Source organism: Sus scrofa, chromosome 13 (genome assembly GCF_054392235.1).
Source record: "Sus scrofa isolate SSC_HxYL_T2T_F1_AM1 chromosome 13, Sscrofa_HxYL_maternal_Yorkshire_Landrace_v2.0, whole genome shotgun sequence".
In the NCBI taxonomy this organism is placed as follows: domain Eukaryota; kingdom Metazoa; phylum Chordata; class Mammalia; order Artiodactyla; family Suidae; genus Sus; species Sus scrofa.
In genome coordinates, this window is record NC_139395.1 from 201,004,289 (window position 1) to 201,025,106 (window position 20,818).

Consider the following 20,818-nt stretch of genomic DNA (forward strand, 5'->3'; position numbering starts at 1 on the left):
GTGGAAGCAGTGATGGATGATTCATTTCTGCAAACGTTTTAGGGTTAGCACAGCTAATATAGCTAATACAGTTATTTCTCATTTGGAGAAGAGAGTTATATATAGGGAAAGGGCAAACATTAGAACGATTCTGGGCTCATGATTGGGTATTGGGGGCACTAAGTTTTTATGTACATAGATAAAGAGAAAAGAAGCAAAGGTTCTGTGCGTGTGTGTATGTGTGTGTTCAACCACTTCTACAAGGTGCTTCCTTTTGCCATGATGTTATTTAGAAAACACTTTCTGCTATAGCTCTACCCACTGAGAGGACTTGGGAGCTTCAATATCCCAATAACAGGAGTTCCCGCAGTGGGGCAGTCGTTAACGAATCTGACTAGGACCCATGAGGTTGTGGGTTCAATCCCTGGCCTTGCTCAGTGGGTTAAGGATCTGGCGTTGCTGTGAGCTGTGGTGTATGTAGGTTGCAGACACAGCTCGGATCCCACATTGCAGTGGCTCTGGCATAGGCCAGCAGCTACAGCTCTGATTAGACCCCTAGCCTGGGAACCTCCATATGCCACGGGAAGCAGCCCTAGAAAAGACAAAAAAAAAAAAAAAAAAAAAAAAAAAAAAATGCCAATAACAAAAAACACACTTGGAATTCGTGTCTTGCTTTCTAAGTACCACTCTTCACTGAGCAATCAAGACTCTTTGTGAAAATGACTGAACAGATAAAGTACAAGAGGGGTGGAATAGGTAAAATACAAGATAAGCCTGGAACAATATGGTGTACCATAAAGTAAAGAAAAATGTTTTAAAGGATGTATGTTATAAAATCCATTATCCAACATTAACAAATATCATAATATAAATTAATTTAACTTAGGAACATCAATGCTTGCTAAAGCAGATATGTAGGAGTTAGATGAGGAAAAATAAAATCAAAATAGTCTTAAAAAACCTACTTTCAAATTATTAATTACAAAAGGAAAAATAGTACCTTTACAGTTGATAAAACTAGCAGATCACACTTAACATGATCCAAGTTAATATACTAGAAATGAGAAAATTACACTTGTGTACTACCAGAAAGAGGCAATGGGAAGATCACAGAATGACAACTGTGATAGTCTTGCCAAAAATGCACAATCAGAATCTAGTATGAGTAAACATAAGACAAGTCCAAATTGAGGTACCCTCAACAAAATGACTAGCCTTCGAAGTGTCAAACCATGAAAAGCAAGGAATGATTAAGGAAACTTTACAGACTAAAGGATAGTAAAGACAAATAACAAATAAATTTTGTACATGCATCTGATTGTTATAAAGGGCATTATTGAGATAAGGGTAAAATTTGGTTGTGGTCTTTGTGTTAGATGGCAATTTAATGGTTTCATAGATCTTATATAGGAGAATGTTGTGTTGTAAATAAACCCTAAAGCTAGCAGCATGTCAACTTATTCTATATGGTTCAGATCAAAAAGAAAATTTCCATGTGCTATTCTTGCAAATTTTTTATAAATATAAATTTATGTTAAAAGAAAAAAGAATAAAAAAGAAAGCAACTAGACCAATAAACAAATATATATGACAGACCCACTTTAGAAAAGCAATGTAACTTTTGATCTTAAATTACTACCTTAAAAAATATCATCCACATCTTCAGTGTGCGTGCATACATACTTTGATATATAATCCTGTAAATGGTTTTAAAATATTAAAAAGCACATTTTTATATCAAATATTTATTTACACACCACTAGTGTTTTCAAATATGCAGGTATAATTTTCACACTAAAATACAGCAATTTATTAAGACATCTCTTAAATATCTTAAGTATGATGATAGCGTTGTTCTTAGCAATGAAGATAGTAATAGTGAAATTACAGCAGGGTATAGAAGTAGGCATATGGGTGCTACTCATATTCATGAGCTGAATAGTCCACCTCCATGCTTTCCACTTATTTTGCCATTATCTCTGCTGGGAAAATATAGCTTGATAAAGTTCTAGTAAGAAGATAAAAGAGTGATTACCTAAATTGAATCATGAGTACTCATCTTCATAAATCTCATAGTAGTTGAATGAGGTGCATAAAATATTATTTATACCTATTTTATAGAACAAAGTTACATTCACAAATTGGGAAGTAATATATAAAAACATAGTTTGTTGTTATTATATCTATTATTATAGTGATTTAAATAATGTGTAGGCATAAAATATTGGCTAGCTCAAAGTTCTCCAGAAGACAGCATTTTTTTTAGGGCAGCCTTTCCTACATAGGATCTTCATGGGTCAAGTTCTCATCTTTAGCCCGTTTTTATTTTTACAGTTTCACAACTAATATCAAGGAACCTATGATTGTTCATTTCTAGACCTTTTTTTCTTAAATAAAATATATTTTAGTGTGCTTTGATTAAATCAGAGGAAAATATGGAAACAAAAAATGAGGGCAAGGTCTTTCTGTTAAACTGAATTCATATTCATGGGCAAGGGTTGGTCTAGTCCTCTTTAGTCTAGTTCCCATCTTCAGAAAACTAACATATATACTTTTTTATATAATTTTATGGGAAACAATATTTTCACATGTGTTTGATAACTAATTTTGTTATATTAACTTTTTTTATCAAAATGCCAAGTACAAATAAAATTAGAGAGAGACCAAGACAGAACATTTTTTTTAAGCATCTCAACATGAATTTTTCAGAAAATGTACCTCCTGGTAACGATCTTACTTTCTAGCCATGAAGCATACTTTTTTTTTTTTTTTAATCTTTTCAGGGTCACACCCAGCACATATGGAGGTTCCCAGGCTAGGGGTGGAATCAGAGCTGTAGCTGCTGGCCACAGCAACACGGATTCCATGCCATGGCTAATGGCAACACCAGATCCTTAATTCACTGAGCAAGGCCAGGAAGTGAACCCACATCCTCATGGATATTAGTCAGGTTCCTTAACCACTAAGCCATGATGGAAACTCTAATGGACACATACCTTATTTATCGATTCAAACACCTATCTTGGAGCAAATAAAAAATGTAGAACATGTAAGAGTTAATAAACTTGCAACCATATAATTAATAATTATCAGAGAGTTCCCATCCTGGCCCAGTGGAAACGAATCTGACTAGGAACCATGAAGTTGTGGGTTTGATCCCTGGCCTTGCTCAGTGGGTTAAGGATCCAGCATTGCCTTGTGTGGTGTAGGTCACAGACGCGGGTCAGATCTGATGTTGCTGTGGCTGTGGCATAGGCCAGCAGCTACTGCTCTGATTCAACCCCTAGCCTGGGAACCTCCATATGCTGCCAGTATGGCCCTAAAAAGACAATCAATCAATCAATCACAATTATCATTCCTTTCTTATAGTTTTCTACTTCCAATAGAGACAATAGAAACAAGTCATTCTGGAGTTCCTGTCTTGGTGCAGCGGAAACGAATCCGACTAGTATCCATGAGGTTGCCTTCCCTGGCCTTGCTCAGTGGGTTAAGAATCTGGCATTGCCGTGAGCTGTGGTGTAGGTCGCAGATGTGGCTCAGATTTGGTGTTGCTGTAGCTCCAATTAGACCCCTAGCCTGGGAACCTCCATATGCCACAGGTGCAGCCCTAAAAAGACAAAAGACAAAAAAAAAAAAAAAAAAAAAAAGAAGCAATTCTGTATACTTATTTGTGTATTTTTAAGAGTTTTTCTTGACTTTGACTTTTTAAAATTTCATCAAATGATTTTATTTGTAATTTTCATCACTGTAAAAATTAACTTTTAGCTGTAAACTTTTTGTATTAAACTGTAATATGATGATCTCACCATTGCTTCATTGATTGACATGCTTTTCTGATCAAGTAACCTTCTGGGCAGTTTTAGGGGAAGGACTCTTCTCTAAGCTTGAGCATTGGAGAGAGGGTGCCTCAATCCTGAAGGGGGTTTCAGTGTGCCACAAGAGCCTTTCCAAAACTGACTTGATAAGACTATTGTGAGGACTAAGTGAGGAAATGCAGTGAAAACACCAGCATATAGTGTGTACTCAACAAATGTTGACCAGTTACCAAGTTAACATTATAGCCAAACATCATAGATCCAGACTTCATAGATGAAAGCACAGTAAAATCTGATGATAGGATAATGACCTTGTTTATTCTGGAGATTGTATTTTATTAAAAAATACAAAATTTCATTTGATTTTGCCACTTTTTTCCTTCTAGTGTTTTTTCCTAGATCTTTTTCACACAAACTGCTATTAAGTGAGGTCTCCTGTGCTATGCTTCACAATTGATTTTTTTAACCTCAGTTCAGTACTCTATACTTACCCTATTAAGTCTCGTCTTATCCATTTGAGCACATCATTTTAACCTGCTGAGACCCTGTCAAATTCAATATTTCTGCTCTCTTTCTAAGATTGATTTAAGTCATAAATATCATGAAGCAGTCATCTGTATTTTCACCCATGTCATGGGTAAGCCTATACAAGTCATTTTTGAGAATAGGGACCTGCTCATAGGTTAAGCTGGATCAATTGAACAGGGTTCTATAGATATGGAATTATAGCCAATCTCCTTGCCCTTGTACCTGGACCACATTTTATCCAGACCCTTATTCAGTAAAACTTGAAAGCAGATCAAAATTGGTTCCTTTGAAAACACACTTTCTTCAGCTGAATATAAAACTAGGTTTTTCTCACATGATCAGTTTTATTATCTAGCCTGGAAAATCTACATCATGCTCTTTTTTTCCAATAGTGCCTGTAAGGCCAAACTTTTATTTGCCTTCAAAACTATTTATGACATTTATTAATTTCTTTTTTCTTTAATTTTTGATTATAGTTTATTTACAGTGTCATGTTGTTCTCTTGAAATCAATTTGTATATTCTAGTTGTTTTGGTTTGTTTGGTTTGGTTTTGCTTTTAATGTAGATTTTTGCATACATTCTTAAACTGGCTTTCCTGTCTGTCCTATGACCCCCTAGATTGTAGCCTAAATAAAAGATCAAGAGGTGTTATTATTATTAAATAAGTAAATAAATAATTGTCTTCTGCTGAAAGCATTTCAGTGGCTTCCTGTGTTGTTTAGAGATAAAGCCATAGTGATTATAAAGACCTATCAGGCTTCACAAGCTTTCCCTCCATCCCACCCTCACTGGTCTTCTGTGAATTCCATCTCCTTTCCCCATACCTTGGTCATCCTGCTCTCCACAGACTACCCTCCTTCTTTAAACACTCAAGGCACATTTCATCTTTGTGCTGACAATTTTCTCTCCCTAGCATTTTCATGAGTAATTTTCTTATCCTTTAAGTCCTTGATCAAATATTACTTTTTTAACAAAGACATTTCAGTCCACACAATTTAAAGTTAGAACACTCACTCCAGTGATGCTCCCTAATCCCACCTGTAGTAGCTCCCTTGCCTGCTTAATTTTTGAAGATAGTATTTACAATAAACAATATGTTTGTATATGTTAATTATTTTTATATACTTAGCATATAATCTCTATAACAAGTGATGACTATCTCAATTTTTATCCCAAAATATAGAAAATTGCCTGGCTTATAATAGATTTAGGTGAATTACTGAATGTATAAAGAATTCAGTGTGTTTTATTTGATTTGCTTATGAGTCATAGTAGAAATGCCCAATTAATAATGGAATGTGGGGCTCCATGACTTGTGACAAGGGTCAAGACATTGGTATATTTGAGGAAATAATTTCCATTAATAACTTGGAAATAAATGGTGAATATAAGAGGGCATCCTTGAAGTACCTCAGTTTAGTTGATGCATTTAAAAGTATGTGGGTGTTCCTATCAGGGCTCAGTGGAAAGGAATCTGACTAGTATCCATGAGGACATAGGTTCAATCCCTGGCCTTACTCAGTGGGTTGGGGATCCGCCATTGCCATGAGCTGTGGTGTAGGTCGAAGATGTGGCTCAGATTTTGTGTTGCTATGGTTGTGGTGTAGGCTAGCAGCTACAGCTCTAATTAAACCTCTAGCCTGAGAACCTCCATATGCCACAGGTGGCCCTAAATAGACAATAAAGTAAAAATAAAAATAAAAAATAAAAGTATGTGAATAAATAAAATTGAAAATAATTATTAAGAGAGTTAGTGTAACTGTGACGAGAAATTTTTAAACATATGTGATCAAATTCTATGAAAAGATAAATAGGATAATGATTTGATTTGGCATGTGGGGAAAATCAGATGAGTAATGAAATGGCAAGGGATTTGCAGGGTTTTAGATATGTTACAGATTGGCTATAATGTTAGATTAAGCTCGCAACTGAAATAGGAAAATATATATGAAATTTATTGGATATAAAGTGGCCCTTCAGAGCAGAGGCAGATGGAACCCATCTCAGCATCATCCCTGAATTGCATGCAGTTGATAGCAGCAGTTTGCACATTAGGGTATTGCTAAATCTAGAAAGTTTAATTCTTTGCATGATAGTTCTCTTAATATTTAGGCCTTTTATCAGGTGGAAACTGATGAACAAACCAAGGAAAAAAGAATTTAATATAGAGAGTTGGCTGGTTCTAAAATAATTGGAGAGGTAAGATCTGAAATAGCCAACAATCTTCAAGCTCCAAGGTTATAATATACTTCGAGCAAGGTCCAAGATCAACTATGCACGTGCTAACCAGAGGTCAGGAAGCCCTGCAGCAAGCTACACCTCTGCTGATATCACAGCTCCCAGCACTGGGCAATGTTAAGAGACTATGGAATAGGGAGTCCAGCTACTTTCATCATCCACATCTGTAGATCCTCTTGTCCACATGCACCTCTACAGAAGAATGCAGATGGCACTCACACTTCTTCAGTGTGTTAAACCATTAAGACTTGCAGCTCATGCCATAGACAGCAGCAAGTGAGTCTGGGAAATAAATATTTTAGCCTTCCTTTCATACCTCATGATAAAGGAGAGTAGCACAGATGATAAAAATAGACATGGAGTATCATTAAAATATTTAAGATAATATTTCACATTCTTTTCTGGAAAATTATACACCTAAGTACTTTCACTTAAGGTAGTGGGCAGATATCAAACTCTTCCAATTACTCTAATCTCAGAAATTCCACATCCTCACCTGTAAGGAAAGAGCTAGCATCCCAGCCTTCTAGAAAATCAAATTTCCAGAAATAAAGATGTTGGGTCAGAAATTAGGAACAACCTATTCATACAGTATGACAAGGAAGCAAAAGAAAAGTTTGTTGCTTGAGAAGAGAGTAGAGCTGAAGAAAGTTTGTCATTTGTGAGATCTTTATATTTCATGGTAATAAGACAAAAAAGAAAGTCGAAAAGAGAAGAAAAAAGAAAAGAGCCACCTGATGATACGGCATTCTGCAGAAAATCAAAATAAATGTCTTTCAGAGATGGAGGTTTAGCCTTGGGAAAGAGGAAGACAGACTTCCCATTATAGATTAATCCAGAAGTGATAGGGTGCAATTTAAGTGAAATTGCTTGGTGAGTTCTATTTTTCACTTTTGATAATCGTGTCTGTTTATCTTCGGAGAAATGAAGATACAATTGAAGAAGAGAGTTTGAAGATCTAAAACAAACACACATGTACATACATCCACAGTTCATCTTATTTATTGCCGTGGTATTCAACATTTTTGACTCTTGTCTTTTGCTGAATACTGCGGAAATACTGTGTTGTAATCCCATGATTCATCTTCAATTTGAAAATATGTTTTAAAAGTTTACTCATCCAATATATCTTTGCAAATACATTATATTCTTCAACTGTCTTTTCTTCTACATGAGTATCTTTGGACATACGCTTTCAGATTTTTACTTTATACAGAATATCTTCATATTGGATGCTTTTTTTTTTGGTTATACAGGGGTACATAACTATTTGATGTATTATTTTGAATATGTTTCCAAACACCCATGTTATATCAGCTTATTGCCCTCTTCCTTTTTCATAAAGCTTCTTATACTTTCTTATACTTTCATAAAATTTCTTATACATACTTCTTAAGTATATTTCTATACTTCTCATACTGTTGTATACTTTATACAACATCATTTTACTTATTATTTTTTTTCTTTTTTTAATTGTATTCCTTTATCAGAATTCGAGTCAGAGGAGCAATTCTTATTATTCCTTTACGTGTTACAAGATAAGATAATCACTAAGGAAGACTTTTTAAAGGTTTTCACATTTATACTTTGATCGAACTATGACTTCAGGCATATGTTTAAATATTAAAATATTTATCAGTGTTATTTATACACTGAGAACTGTTCTAAAGAAAGGGTAAGAATAATATTTGTAAATGTCCTGTTATATATGTATGTATAAAAACTTACCCTCACAACAGTAAGTTTAATATTATTATTCTTATTAACATTTTACTTATAAGAAAACTGGTACTCAATAATAAGTTTAATTTGCCCAAAGTTGTACAGCAACTCCAGGGACTGTTCCTATCTGACTCCTAGCACCAACTCTGTACTATTATACACTGCAAACATTTCTAAGCCGAATCTCAATATTGTACCAATTTATCTACCATTTGACTAAAATATTGAAAGGTATCAATATATACAAAATAAATAATAGTAAGAGGATGGTTATCAGGGAATAATAGGAAAAACTATGATGACTAACATTTACTAATGCTTAGTATATTACTGGTTCTGTTTTAAGTATCCTACATTTCTTAATATTCATAGCAAACCTAGCAGTGGATATTATTCTAGTCTCTACTATAAAGAAGAAAATGCTGCATGTTGCAAAGATGAAGGCACATCTCCGAGATTATAGCTGGCAAAAGTAGTAAAGCAAGACTTTGGATCCATAGATTCTGATGATATACATTCAGGTTCTTCATTCAAGACTATATTGTTACTATTAGTGGTGAAAAGAAAGAGTAAATAAATATATGTTTGCAGTTGTTCTGTTTCTTCATTTTGTGATAGATGGCATTCATTAATTATTGAGATGTAAGTTGCTGAAAAGTAATTTAGAAAAATATGCTAACAATGATGGAAACATTGTGTATGGAATTCAACATCCACAAGACCCATTTTAAACATTGGGCTGTGTTTCGTAATCTTTTACAATATGATCTTCTGTTCTCATGTACTCAGTGAGTTTAGATAAGGATTTTGAAAGCTGGGCTGAAAACTCTTAGGTTTCCTGTTATAAAGATGAGGAAGCTCCTGAATATCCACCTCAGGGAAGTGATGTGATCATAGTGGTACTTTAGAAAGATTGATTTTTCATTTACATGCCATATAGATTGAAATTAGTAAGCCATCCAATAGAAAAGGAAGCTGAAAGCCACTAATGACATTGCAGGCAGAAGCTGATAATGCCTGGGTTTGGAAGTTAACAGTGGAAACAGGAAGGTAAAAAGGGATATAGGAATTATGATGCAGGGAAGATGAAACTAACTTTGCAACTAATTTTGATGCTATCTCAGAGGTAGGATCAAGGATGAATGGGATTATAAGACAATTAAGAAAGCAAAGAAAGAATCAGAGATGTTGGTTCTGACATATCAGGCACTATTAACTTGGAGATATTCTTTATCTTTCTATATGATTTTTAATTACTGAAAATTTTTATCATGCATTTCCTAAGGAGTGGTTATATTCCGGTCACTTTTTTCAATGATGTATGTATATATGTGTGCATGTATGTATGCATGAATGTTATAATTGTGTATATCAAATATTTTGCCCCTTCCCTCAAGAAATTCATAATTTGGTAGTCAGTGGATGGTTGGACATAAAATCAGAATGTAAAAAAAAAATGTTTAGGAAGATTCTAGAGCTGCAATTTATAAGCATACTTTTCTTTTTAGTCAGGTAACAGAAAGAAGAGGCCAACAAAAAAGTGAATATAAGTGAAAAATCATGGTAAGAGTCAGCAGGTCTGAAAATATATGGCTAGAAAAATGTGATGGTACTTTTGTACAAATAATAAAGGCTCCTATTTCTCAGATGATGTAGCATTTCGGGGAGTACAGCCTAGCAAGTGATGCATATTTATGCACCCAGGGTAAGAACCCAGAAGCCGTATGGTCAAACGTGGGAGCCCAGAAAAATCACATTTCTCCTTCCTTCCCTAGTACTTAAAACCTTTCCTTTTGAAACGTGCCCTCAAACTAAAGGTTATCATTGCTGCGATGTCCACCTTAGACCTAGTTGACATAAGCAAGTCACTCAGCATGAGGTGAAGAATTGGCAGTCTTATTTAGAACAATCAATGTGCGTGTGTTTGTTTCTCCTCTGCAAACTTTAGATCAAACCTACAGATGAAAAGAACCTACAATTATAATCCAGGGATTAAGAAACTTGTAAAACTATGATAATGATTATGTATGACAGCTTAAATAAATTGCAAAAATAATTTAAAATGTTTATTTCCAAATATGATTTTCATAGCAATATGACATGGAAATGCATCAGTATTCTGCACATTTATTTCTGAACCTTAGAGTTAAAGCATAATATACTTCATAGGCTCTCCAAATACTTTACAGTTACCAATTAGAGCTGAAATGTACAGTGTTGAATTTCTTTACAATATTCATTTCCCAAAGGCCATAAACCAGCTCTCTTGGCCCAGTACCATTTATAAGGACATTTTTATGTGATCTATAGTATTCTCTTTTAACTCTAGCAAATAAGGCACATTTGACTTTTGACAGCCATTAGAGATTTTCATCTCTAATGATAGTATGGAACAGAAATTTACATTTACTACATTATTTTCAATCCAGTGCTTTTCCTTTTTTTGGTTTCATAAAGTTAATTCCAGAGATGAAACTATATGTTTAGTTATATATTTACATAACACATGCATGTAATTTATGTAAATCATGTGTAAATTTTGAATCTTTGATTTTTTTTTCAAATTTCATACTGCAAAGAGAGATTGAAAAGCAGAAAGAACAGAGAGAAATTCCTTTACTGTTTAACAGGCCTCTGATTATTCATGTTTCTAGAACAGAGGTTTTATTGATTTCCTCATCAACACCTTTTTCTCTCTTATTTTCTCCTGTTGCCTGTTTGGCTTTTCAGATAATTCTCCCTTTGTGTACTAGAAAATAAAATGACGTTTCACCAAAGATATCTTCTTGAGTTTGAAATAATGTGAGTAATGGATTAATTAAAAAAAAAAACACTCAGAAAAAAAGATTTTATAGCTATCGTTTTTAAGTACAGGGGTGAAAACAAGTATCTCAACTAAAGGATTAAAAATTTTAAATCCAATTTTATTTTAATTAAATAATTTATAAATTTTATTTTATTTTTAAGGGCTGCAGCAGCAGTATATGGACGTTCTCAGGCTAGGGGGTCAAAATCAGAGTTTCAGCTATGCCAGATTTGAGCCACATCTGTGACGTACACCACAGCTCTTGGCAACTCTGGAACCTTAACCTACTGATCAGGGCCAGGGATTGAACCCATGTCCTCATGGATACTAGTCGGGATCATTAGCGCTGAGCCACAACAGGAACTCCATTAATAAAATTTTAAAAGATATCTTACAGTTTTGTTTAGTTCATAATGACTATTTCTCTAAATTTAATGCTGTCCTCAAATTATTAATATAATTCAATGAACAAAAATAAAATAAATCTCACATTTTCATAAAATATATTTATGCTAATGTTCAACAAAGTTCTTATTTTTTCTTATGTTTTATTTGTACCCACACTCTCTCTCACACGCCCAAACACACACACACACATTCATGCACTTATAAGCCTGTTTTTTTTGAATGCAAATAAAATGCTTATATCGCATAATAAATTCAGAAGTAAAATTATTCCCTGAATAAATGAAATTTGATACTGAATAGTTTACTGTCTTCTATCATAAATAAAGAATGACTAATGTATATGTTCCAACAATTTGAAGAGATCATTTGGCAATTTATGCAAGCTTTGTAGTTCAAATATATGAAATGATACAGGCATCAATTTTTTCTTTATTTCCAGGGCACCAGAAGTCTTAATAATGGCCATCCACATTACCTGGTATATATCCTTTGTTTTCATTCCTTTGTAGATGTGCCATCCAGTCCCTATGGAGTGAAGATTATAGAGCTGTCGCAGACCACAGCCAAGGTTTCTTTCAGCAAGCCGGACTCCCATGGAGGTGTGCCTATTCATCACTATCAAGTGGACGTCAAAGAGGTGGCATCAGAAACCTGGAAAATAGTACGCTCCCATGGAGTTCAAAGTAAGTCAGTGATTTCAAAGAGTGTTGGTTAACTCCAGCTGATCTTCAATATACCTGTGTGATTAGCTTTTTATTTTCCTTCAAAGTGTGTTTTTTATTTTTCTTTTAATAAAATAGGATTAGGAAGACATTTTCACTGTCTTTCTTGAGAATAGCTTTAATGGAGGAGAAAATTTCCATCTTTAGTAAAGATTTTAAAAATGTAGCAACATATCAAGGTTTAATTCCAGGGGAAAAAAGCTAGGATTTAAAATTTTGGTGTTGGAAAACAAATTGCTGACATGTTACATCTGATGGCTGAATATTATCAAATGTGTGCTTGGTTTTCATTTATTAATAATATTTTATTCATAAGTAGGTGTGAAAACCACGCTATAAATGTAGATGTCTTGTATGTATTCATGAAGCCATCTATGAAAACTGACCTTGCATACTAAAATGTACTTCAAGTTTCTTTTGAAAATTCAAGTTTTTACTGCAAATCATGGCACTTTGAATAACAGAAATGACGATTTCTGAGAAGTTAAAACAATTTATAACACTTATTCAGAATTTCATCCTGTTGTGGAAATGTGGTTTTTTCCTCCATTATTAGAAGAAACTAAATTAGAGAATAATAATAAATTATCAGAGTGGGCCTTTATCAGTTCCTCTAATGCAGGACCATAGAACTAACTGCATTAAGTGGTCCAAAAAGGTGGTACAGAATGATAAGCAAAGCATTGCTGCATAGTGTTCCTCCTCTGCTGGCCCTGCCTTGACCCTCGCATACATGGTTCTATAAAAGGAGTGAGCTCTTCTAAGAATTGTCCTAGTGAACAATGAAGACAGAACAGATACAGTCCTTCTAGGCTCACCTTTGTTGGCACCTGCATGTTCAGTTTGCCTAAGAGTAACTAGAGGTTTTTGATAGAACTGTTGGAAATGTGATTAGTCAATAATCAATCGTTTATCACATTCTTCAGATTAATGCCCCCAAACAGGTCGGTTCTTCTCATTTCTTTTAATAATGAGGGATTTGAGATAGTTAGTATTTTTGCGCATGTGCTGTGTGGTTCAGGAGAGAAGATGTATAAAGACCATGCACAAAAAGAATGAGTGAGTGAGTTCAAGGACGTATAAAATAAATAATTATTCTAAATGCAGGAATGATATTTTTAAGAGAGAGAAAACAAGAGAAGGTGAAAGGTAAGAGACATAAAGAGAAAATAAAGTATTTCTGACATTGCATAACGCTCAGAATGGGTACTCAAACACAAACATGAAGAAATGTGAGGTCTGAAAATTATAGAATTTACACTTGGCAGAATGCTGCTGCCTGCATTAGAGACAGAAGGTTAATAGATTTTCCCAAGACTTCTTACAAAATACCACAGAGAATTTATAATGGCCTTGGACTGGCCAAGTTATTCAAGTTCAAAACCTGATTTTGTACCCCATGCATACATTTCTCAGAAACAAATTTTCATGCTTATAACAGTGATATATAATAATAAAGAACATTTTTTAATTTACAATGAGAAATCACTGTCCCAGAAATGAGGCTTTCAGAGTCTACATGTGATAAGTACATTCTTTACCTGTGTGCATTTTATGTAGGAAAGAAAATGTGAGTCAGAAATGCGTTTGGTGAGTCTCTAATGTCAGTAAGTGAAGTTACTCGAATATGGCATTTAATAGCTTCAGACTGGGACAACTTAAAACTTGCGGATAAAACCAAACTACTTAATGTCCTGTGGCTGGTGCTTTCTCCCTTTTACATGAGGAAAATACCTGCACTAATAATTTTCTTTTTTCTTTTTCGTGGCTTACTCTTCTTTCACAGATATGTTAAAAAGTTCCTTGAATCAAGTTACAAACATGTAACAAAACCACTGCATAATCTCAACTCAGTATAGTACAAAGAATTTTTAATGCAATTTTTTGAACCTCATTTTCTGTTATATAACATCTTTAGCAGATACTATAGATTTGTGGTCATTTTCAAATACAAATACATTCAGCTAAATCCTACACAATTTAAAACTTAGGAAGTCCAATTTAGCACTCACATATTCTCTGAACCTCAAACAGCTGGATCTTATCCTTGGGAGCTAAGAGTGGGGAGGTGGCGTGAACTACATCTTCTCCTGGGAAGAGGAAAGGATTCAAATACCTCTTATTTTTCTGGTTCTGTAATTCTTGTTGAGCTGTGCCTGCCATCTGTGTTCTCTGTGAGGCAGACATCTAAGTACTTCTCTCCTGGGGATGCATGGGTGGCATGCAAGCACACCAGAAAACTTTTTGGAGAGACAGTTTCCTCAGATAGAACATGGATCAGCTTGACCCCCTCACCCTTATCCTTGGTAGGTTTTGCTTTGAGTGTAACTATAGTCCACCAACTTTATGGATTATTCATCTGACCTGGGGAAAAGTTCTACATCTTTATTAAGCTGAAATATAAGAGCCTAAACTGCCTCACAGCTTTCCGCTTTCAGAAGACAGATTAATGTTCTATAAAAACAAGAATTCCAAATGGGAATGGAAAATCCAGAACCCCTCCACCCCCACCTTTTGCTGACACATCCAATGGATCTCTTCAGCATTTGCCCTATCCTCACCTGCCTCAGCAGGTGGAGGGCACATAACTCCAATGATAGGATATTTTTCTCCCTGTAGTCTTCTGCTTTTACAGAGTGGAAGGTGGTAAGCTGGGGATGGGAGTACTGCAATTGAGGTTCCAGAGCCAGTTCAGCCTCTTCTTATTCAGCTCTGCAGGGGATACCTAACGTTTTCTCATTTGTTTAGTATTTGCCAACGCTTTCTTCTCTTTATGAACTATCCCAGTTGGAAATTCCAAGACAACAGAAGCAAGGCCATTCATTTTCCACACAAATTCTTGTTGCTAGATTGGTGCTGTTCTTCCTCCTGGAGATTAAATGCACATCTGTAATCTGACTTGTTTAATGTTGAATTTATACTTTATATCTCAAATGACGAGGTGATCTCATTTCGTGTATAAAAACTCAAGTGTTCCATCAAGTAGCCCTGATGTTTGAATAATGCGCATGAACATAAATGTGGAACTAAGAAAAACATAAATGCCAGGACACAACCCCATTGGGACCAGTCCTAATAATCTAGAATATGTGTGTCTGGCATTTGCTCTATCCTTAGCAAAGAGATGTACTATTTTTGTAAAGACATAGTAAAGATATTTATCAGAATAACAAATGATTTATCCTGATAGAAATATGAAATGTGGAATGTATAATCATGGTTATATTTACTGTAAGATTTACAGTAATAATTTATTGTTTAGAGTATATAACATTGTTTAGACTTAAACTTCCTACCTTAAGCACATATATTTTCACTGAGTCACTACTTTCTTTTAAAAGTGATACTTTAACTTGGCTCATATTTTTCCCACTAGACAAGCTTAAGTCCTTTAAACAATGCCTAGAATTACTTTTTTACTCTGGCCAACATCTGGTGTGCTCTCACAGTCACTCCTTCCAGTTCTTTCACGCTAAAATTCTGTCTTCCCCCAGAATTAGTGGCCAGCAGGAAACAACTTATTTCTTATAATATTTTATATTTTAATATATCATATTTCTTCCTTGCTTTCTCCCTTTCTTTCTTTTTTTTTCTTTCTTCCTTCCTTCCTTTCTTTCTTTCCTTCCTTTTTTCTTTCTTTCTCTCTCTCTCCTTCCTTCCTTCCTTCCTTCCCTCCCTCCCTCCCTCCCTCCCTCTCTCTCTCTCTCTCTCTCTCTCTCTCTTTATTTCTTTCTTTCTTCTTTTTAGGGCTGCCCCTGTGGCATGTGGAAGTTCTAGGCTAGGGGTCCAATTGGAGCTGCAGCTGCCAGCCTATTCTACAGCCATAGCAATGCTGTGGGATCCGAGCCACATCTGTGACTTACACCACAGCACGTGGCAACAGTAGATCCTTAACCCACTGAAAAAGGCCAGGGAGCGAACCCATGTCTAACTAGTCAAGTTCGTTACCACTGAGTCATGATGGAAACTCCTAATGTATCATATTTCTTATATTATAAATCTCTAACTCATTTTCTCTCTTAGCTTGTAAATTCCATGGGTGGAACTAGTATGCCCATTCATTTCAGTATTTCAAATGCCAAAGGTATATGAGAGTAGAGGGAATGATGAAATTTGGTACAAGTGGAAGAATGGAAAGGATTATTTTATAGCACCTTATGACTGAGTCTTTATAACGCAAATTTGTTTTATATCCCCCTTTCAATACATATGTGACCACAGAAACAACAAGGTGTTTTTTAGGGATGGACCTCTTTGAAAAGAGAGGGAAGAAACAAAATGGGGAAAATGGGTAAGTACACTGCAAAGCAGACTCCACAAAACCTCAGATCACAAAGCCCGACTGGATGAGGAACTCTCGATAGAACACTGTCCATTTCGGCTGGACCAACCCTTACAACAGATTGTTATTGTGCAGCATGACCTTATACGTTGTGGGTCAGTAACCAGGTCCTGATGGGCAGCTCCGTTACATGGCCACGTGGTCCGATCATGATCCTCTAGTCAGTCACTTCTTCTTACTCAGTGGCATGTCAGGAGTTATTTTTTTAAAGTATATAATTCTGCACTGAATATAGTATTATTTTCTCATGAAACCAGGGGACTTCATTATGATTCTCCCCTAGGGGTGACCACAAATTTCATACATTTCTTCCCATCTCTAATGTGTCAAACAGTATTAGGCTCACTGAATCAATCATAAAGCCAAGTGGCAAGGCTGCTTGAACCATACCCCTGCTTTCTCCTTTACTCAGTTGCAAGCTTCTCTGGGTACAAGCTTCTCAGAGTACAACTCTGTTAGAGACACCTTTCTGCACCTGAGGCTCACCCTAATCCTCTGCTGACTGAATTATTCCCAAATGGGATCTTAGCTGAAATCTCCATATTTATCATGTTTAGTATGTATCTATTTTAAATAAAATCCAATAAGCTGATCTAATCTTATAGACCTCAAAATCTTAGTAAAATTTGAATTGTGAGATATAATAAACTCAGCAATGCATGTATCTATGTATAGTTATGAATATGTATATACACAAACCTCAGAATTTGTGATCTTCACTCATTGGAGTTCCTGTTGTGGCTCAGTAGGCTAAGAATCCTTCATAGTGTCCGTGAGGATGCAGGTTCAATCCCTGGCCTCACTCAGTGGGTTCAGGATCCTGGCATTGCCACAAGCTGCAGCATATGTCACAGATGCAACTCAGGTCTGGTGTTGCTGTGGCTGTGGCATTGGCTGGCAGCTGCAGCTTCTATTTGACCACTAGCCCAGGAGCTTCTATAAGCTGCAGGTGCTGCTATAAAAAGAAAGGAAAAAAAAACTATTAAAAATTATCTTCATTTATTTAGCACTATTTTTCATTTTTTTGTTGCAACATCTGCTTATTAAATAAATCTTCAAAACCCATTTAAACATACTGTTTTTCTCCGCAAGATGTTTTACAGAATATTTTCCAAGCCATCTATTACCTGATTCAAAAAACAAAATAGTATACATGATGAATAAGTGAGCAAATCCCCATCTAGGACATGAAGATTTGTTGATTATGTATTATATTTTCAGTGAAACTACTCTTAAAATTTATTCATTTCACCTCACACTCCATGTAGATAGTCCTCTAGAATGGCAATGTTCTTCTTCCTTGCTGAGGCAAAATATCAGTGATCAGGCAGTTAAGATAACATTAAAGATAGCTAACATTTTTGTCTTAGCTACGGGTACTACAACAAAATGTCTTAGGTTGGGTGGCTTAAACAACAGGTACTGAAGACTGGGATATCCAAGATCAAGGTGCCATATGATTTAATTCCTGTGAGGACTCTATTTCTGGCCTGCCAGTGGCCTCTTTCTCACCATGTCCTGACAGGGGAGAGGCAGGGAGAGGGAGAAGGAGAGGGAAAGGAGAGATAGAGATGGGGTGTGGAGGGGTGGGTGGAAAGCATGCTGAGTACTGAAATTTCCAGTCCTCTTCCTATAAGAACACTAATCTCATCATGGGACTCCACCCTCATGACCTCATCTAAACCTTGTTATCTCCCAAAGGCTCCACCTCCAAAGGGGTGGAGTCACATTAGGGCTTCAACATATAAAGTTGGGGTGGGGTAGGGGTGGCACACAGTTCCATCCCAAATATTCATTCTATCACAGCCACTGTGTTAAGAAATGAAAATAAATTTTGTCAATAGACTTTGAATAAAAACTGAAAACAAATTGGGAGGATCAATATCCTCTGTTTAGGAATTCCTGTCGTGACTCAGTGGTTAATGAATCCAACTAGGAACTATGAAGTTGCAGGTTCAATCCCTGGTCTCGCTCAGTGGGTTAAGGATCCAGCGTTGCCATGAGCTGTTGTGTAGGTCTCAGACACAGCTCGGATCTGGCATTGCTAGGGCCCTGGTGAAGGGCGGTAGCTACAGCTCCGATTAGACCCCTAGCCTGGGAACTTCCACATGCCATGGGTGTGGCCCTAGAAAATACAAAAAGACAAAAAGACAAAAAGACAAAAAAAAAAAAAAAAAAAAACCCAAAAAACAAAATAAAAACAAAAACAAAAATCCTGTGTTTACAGAGGATGAAGCTGAGAGCAATCCATATAAAGAAAAAAAGTGAGACTAAAAAGTGTACTGTCTTTTCCCTAAGGTCATGTGGGTAAATAATAATGAAACAAAAAAATTCAAACCCAGATAGGAAATATGATTCCGTAGTCTATACTATTAACTGCTAAGGACATTTTTATTCAGTTAAGAGTTGAGAAAGTGGGTCACAAATTAATGCCTTTGGAGTATGAATAAGACCCAGATATATATGTGTATATACATACACAAACACTCACACATATTTATGAAGTGTATGTGTATGTGTAATTGTGTGTATGTATGCCACTGTTATAACGTGTTTTAGATAGCTAGTGGGAGGGAGTTGTGTAGAGAATTTGGGGGTAATTCACCTAAAAGAGTTAAATATGAATTAGAAAGGCAGATATTTTAAACATGTTTGTTTATTCCAACCCACATATTGATAGTTGACTAGAATTTTAGCATGACAGTAAAGTCCAGGAAATATATATGTTATGTGTATGTGAGTTGTGAGATTATATGATGTAGTTTTGAGATTATATGATGCATATGATTATATGATTTCAAAAGGATCTCAACTGACAGAAAAATAATTACATAGTAGCTTCTTTCTATAGGTCTTCAGTGCATTTCAAAGGCATAAGAATCAGGGTAATTTACCATAATGGAGCTAAAGAGTGAGGCTTAAGTACACACTTTCTGGTGTAGCTTGATTTAAGGGTGAAAGTTAGATAATGTGGAACAGCAAACAAACTTCAGAGACAGTGAGAATCTCAGAAATTGTTGCAACTTCATAATTGTCTGTATGTACCTATACTGGAGAGAAGATACATAGCTTTCATTCATTTCTCAGAAGATCGTCTTAAATGTTTTTATTTCAACTTTGTCTTCAAATTAGAGTTTAGCTGAGTGTACAATTCAAGCTGGATGGTTACTTTCCTTTGGTAACCTATTTTACCAAAATCTATTTTACTCTCTTCTGGTTTGCATTGTTATGTTTTGAAGTCTGCTGTTATAAATATTACATGTCTTAATGTAATGTAACTTATTATAAATATTACATGTCTTAATGTGGATTTCTGTGTTTGTTCTGCTTGGGGTTGATTTTGATTTCTGAATCTGAAAATCTGTATCTTTCATTAGTTTTGGAAAATGTTACATCATTCTTTTTTTGAATATTGTATCTTTTCCCATTCTCTCTATTCTTTTATTCTGAAAAATCTAAATTATATGCTAAACTTGTTACTTGGGATCTTAGAATATTATAGCTCTTTTATTATGTTTCATTATTTTATTATGTTATTTAGATCTGTCTACTACATCACTAATTCTTTGTTCACTTATGATTAATGTGCCATCCACTCTCTCTATTCAGTTTTTAATTCAATGATCATGTTTTTAATTTACATGAAATCTACTAGTTCATTGGATTGTTTCAGCAGATTCTTACTCATAATGGCCTATTTACTAGAATATTGTATGGCTTTAAGTTGTGATCTCATATCTTGCTTATTTTATTTACTGGAAATCATGCAAGGGCTTGGTTTGGGTATATCCTTCCACAGAAACTATTCCTTTGCCTCTGGTAGTTGCCCTTTTTAGCATTACAAAGCTGGAAGCACCAGAGCACCCTAAATCATTCCTTAAGTTGAGATATTCTATGAGAGTACTATGATAGCATGTTTGTAGATACTGATTTTCAAATTAATATTTGTTACCACGCTCCCCTACCTCTCCCTCCCCACCCCCCCACCTTCAAACTAGAATTTAGTTCAAGGCCAAATAAGATAATTTTTAGTTGCTTGTAGTCTTCTGCACGTGTGTGTTTTGTTGCTCGCACTTTTAGCTCTATCCAAGAACTTAAAGGTTGCAGGCTCCATGCAGCGATCTCAGCCTCCAATCACCCTCTTGTATCTTCTTTCCTTAGTGATGTCCAAACCCAGTCTGTGTAAAAATTCTCCGTTGTATGAGTACCAGTGATGTTTTCAATAAGACTGCAGTAATTGATAGAAATGCAGTTCCA

At 35.4% G+C, this 20,818-nt stretch overlaps 1 protein-coding gene across 2 annotated transcripts in view; it reads left to right on the plus strand.

Annotated features, from left to right (window-relative positions):
• The window catches only part of NCAM2 (neural cell adhesion molecule 2), a 503,541-nt gene that overhangs the window by 399,627 nt on the left and 83,096 nt on the right, over nucleotides 1-20,818 (plus strand). For both annotated transcript variants that reach the window (XM_021070858.2, XM_021070859.2), the window contains exon 12: nucleotides 12,007-12,180. In XM_021070858.2, the coding sequence (XP_020926517.1) occupies nucleotides 12,007-12,180 (174 nt within the window). The remainder of the gene's footprint in view (nucleotides 1-12,006; nucleotides 12,181-20,818) is intronic.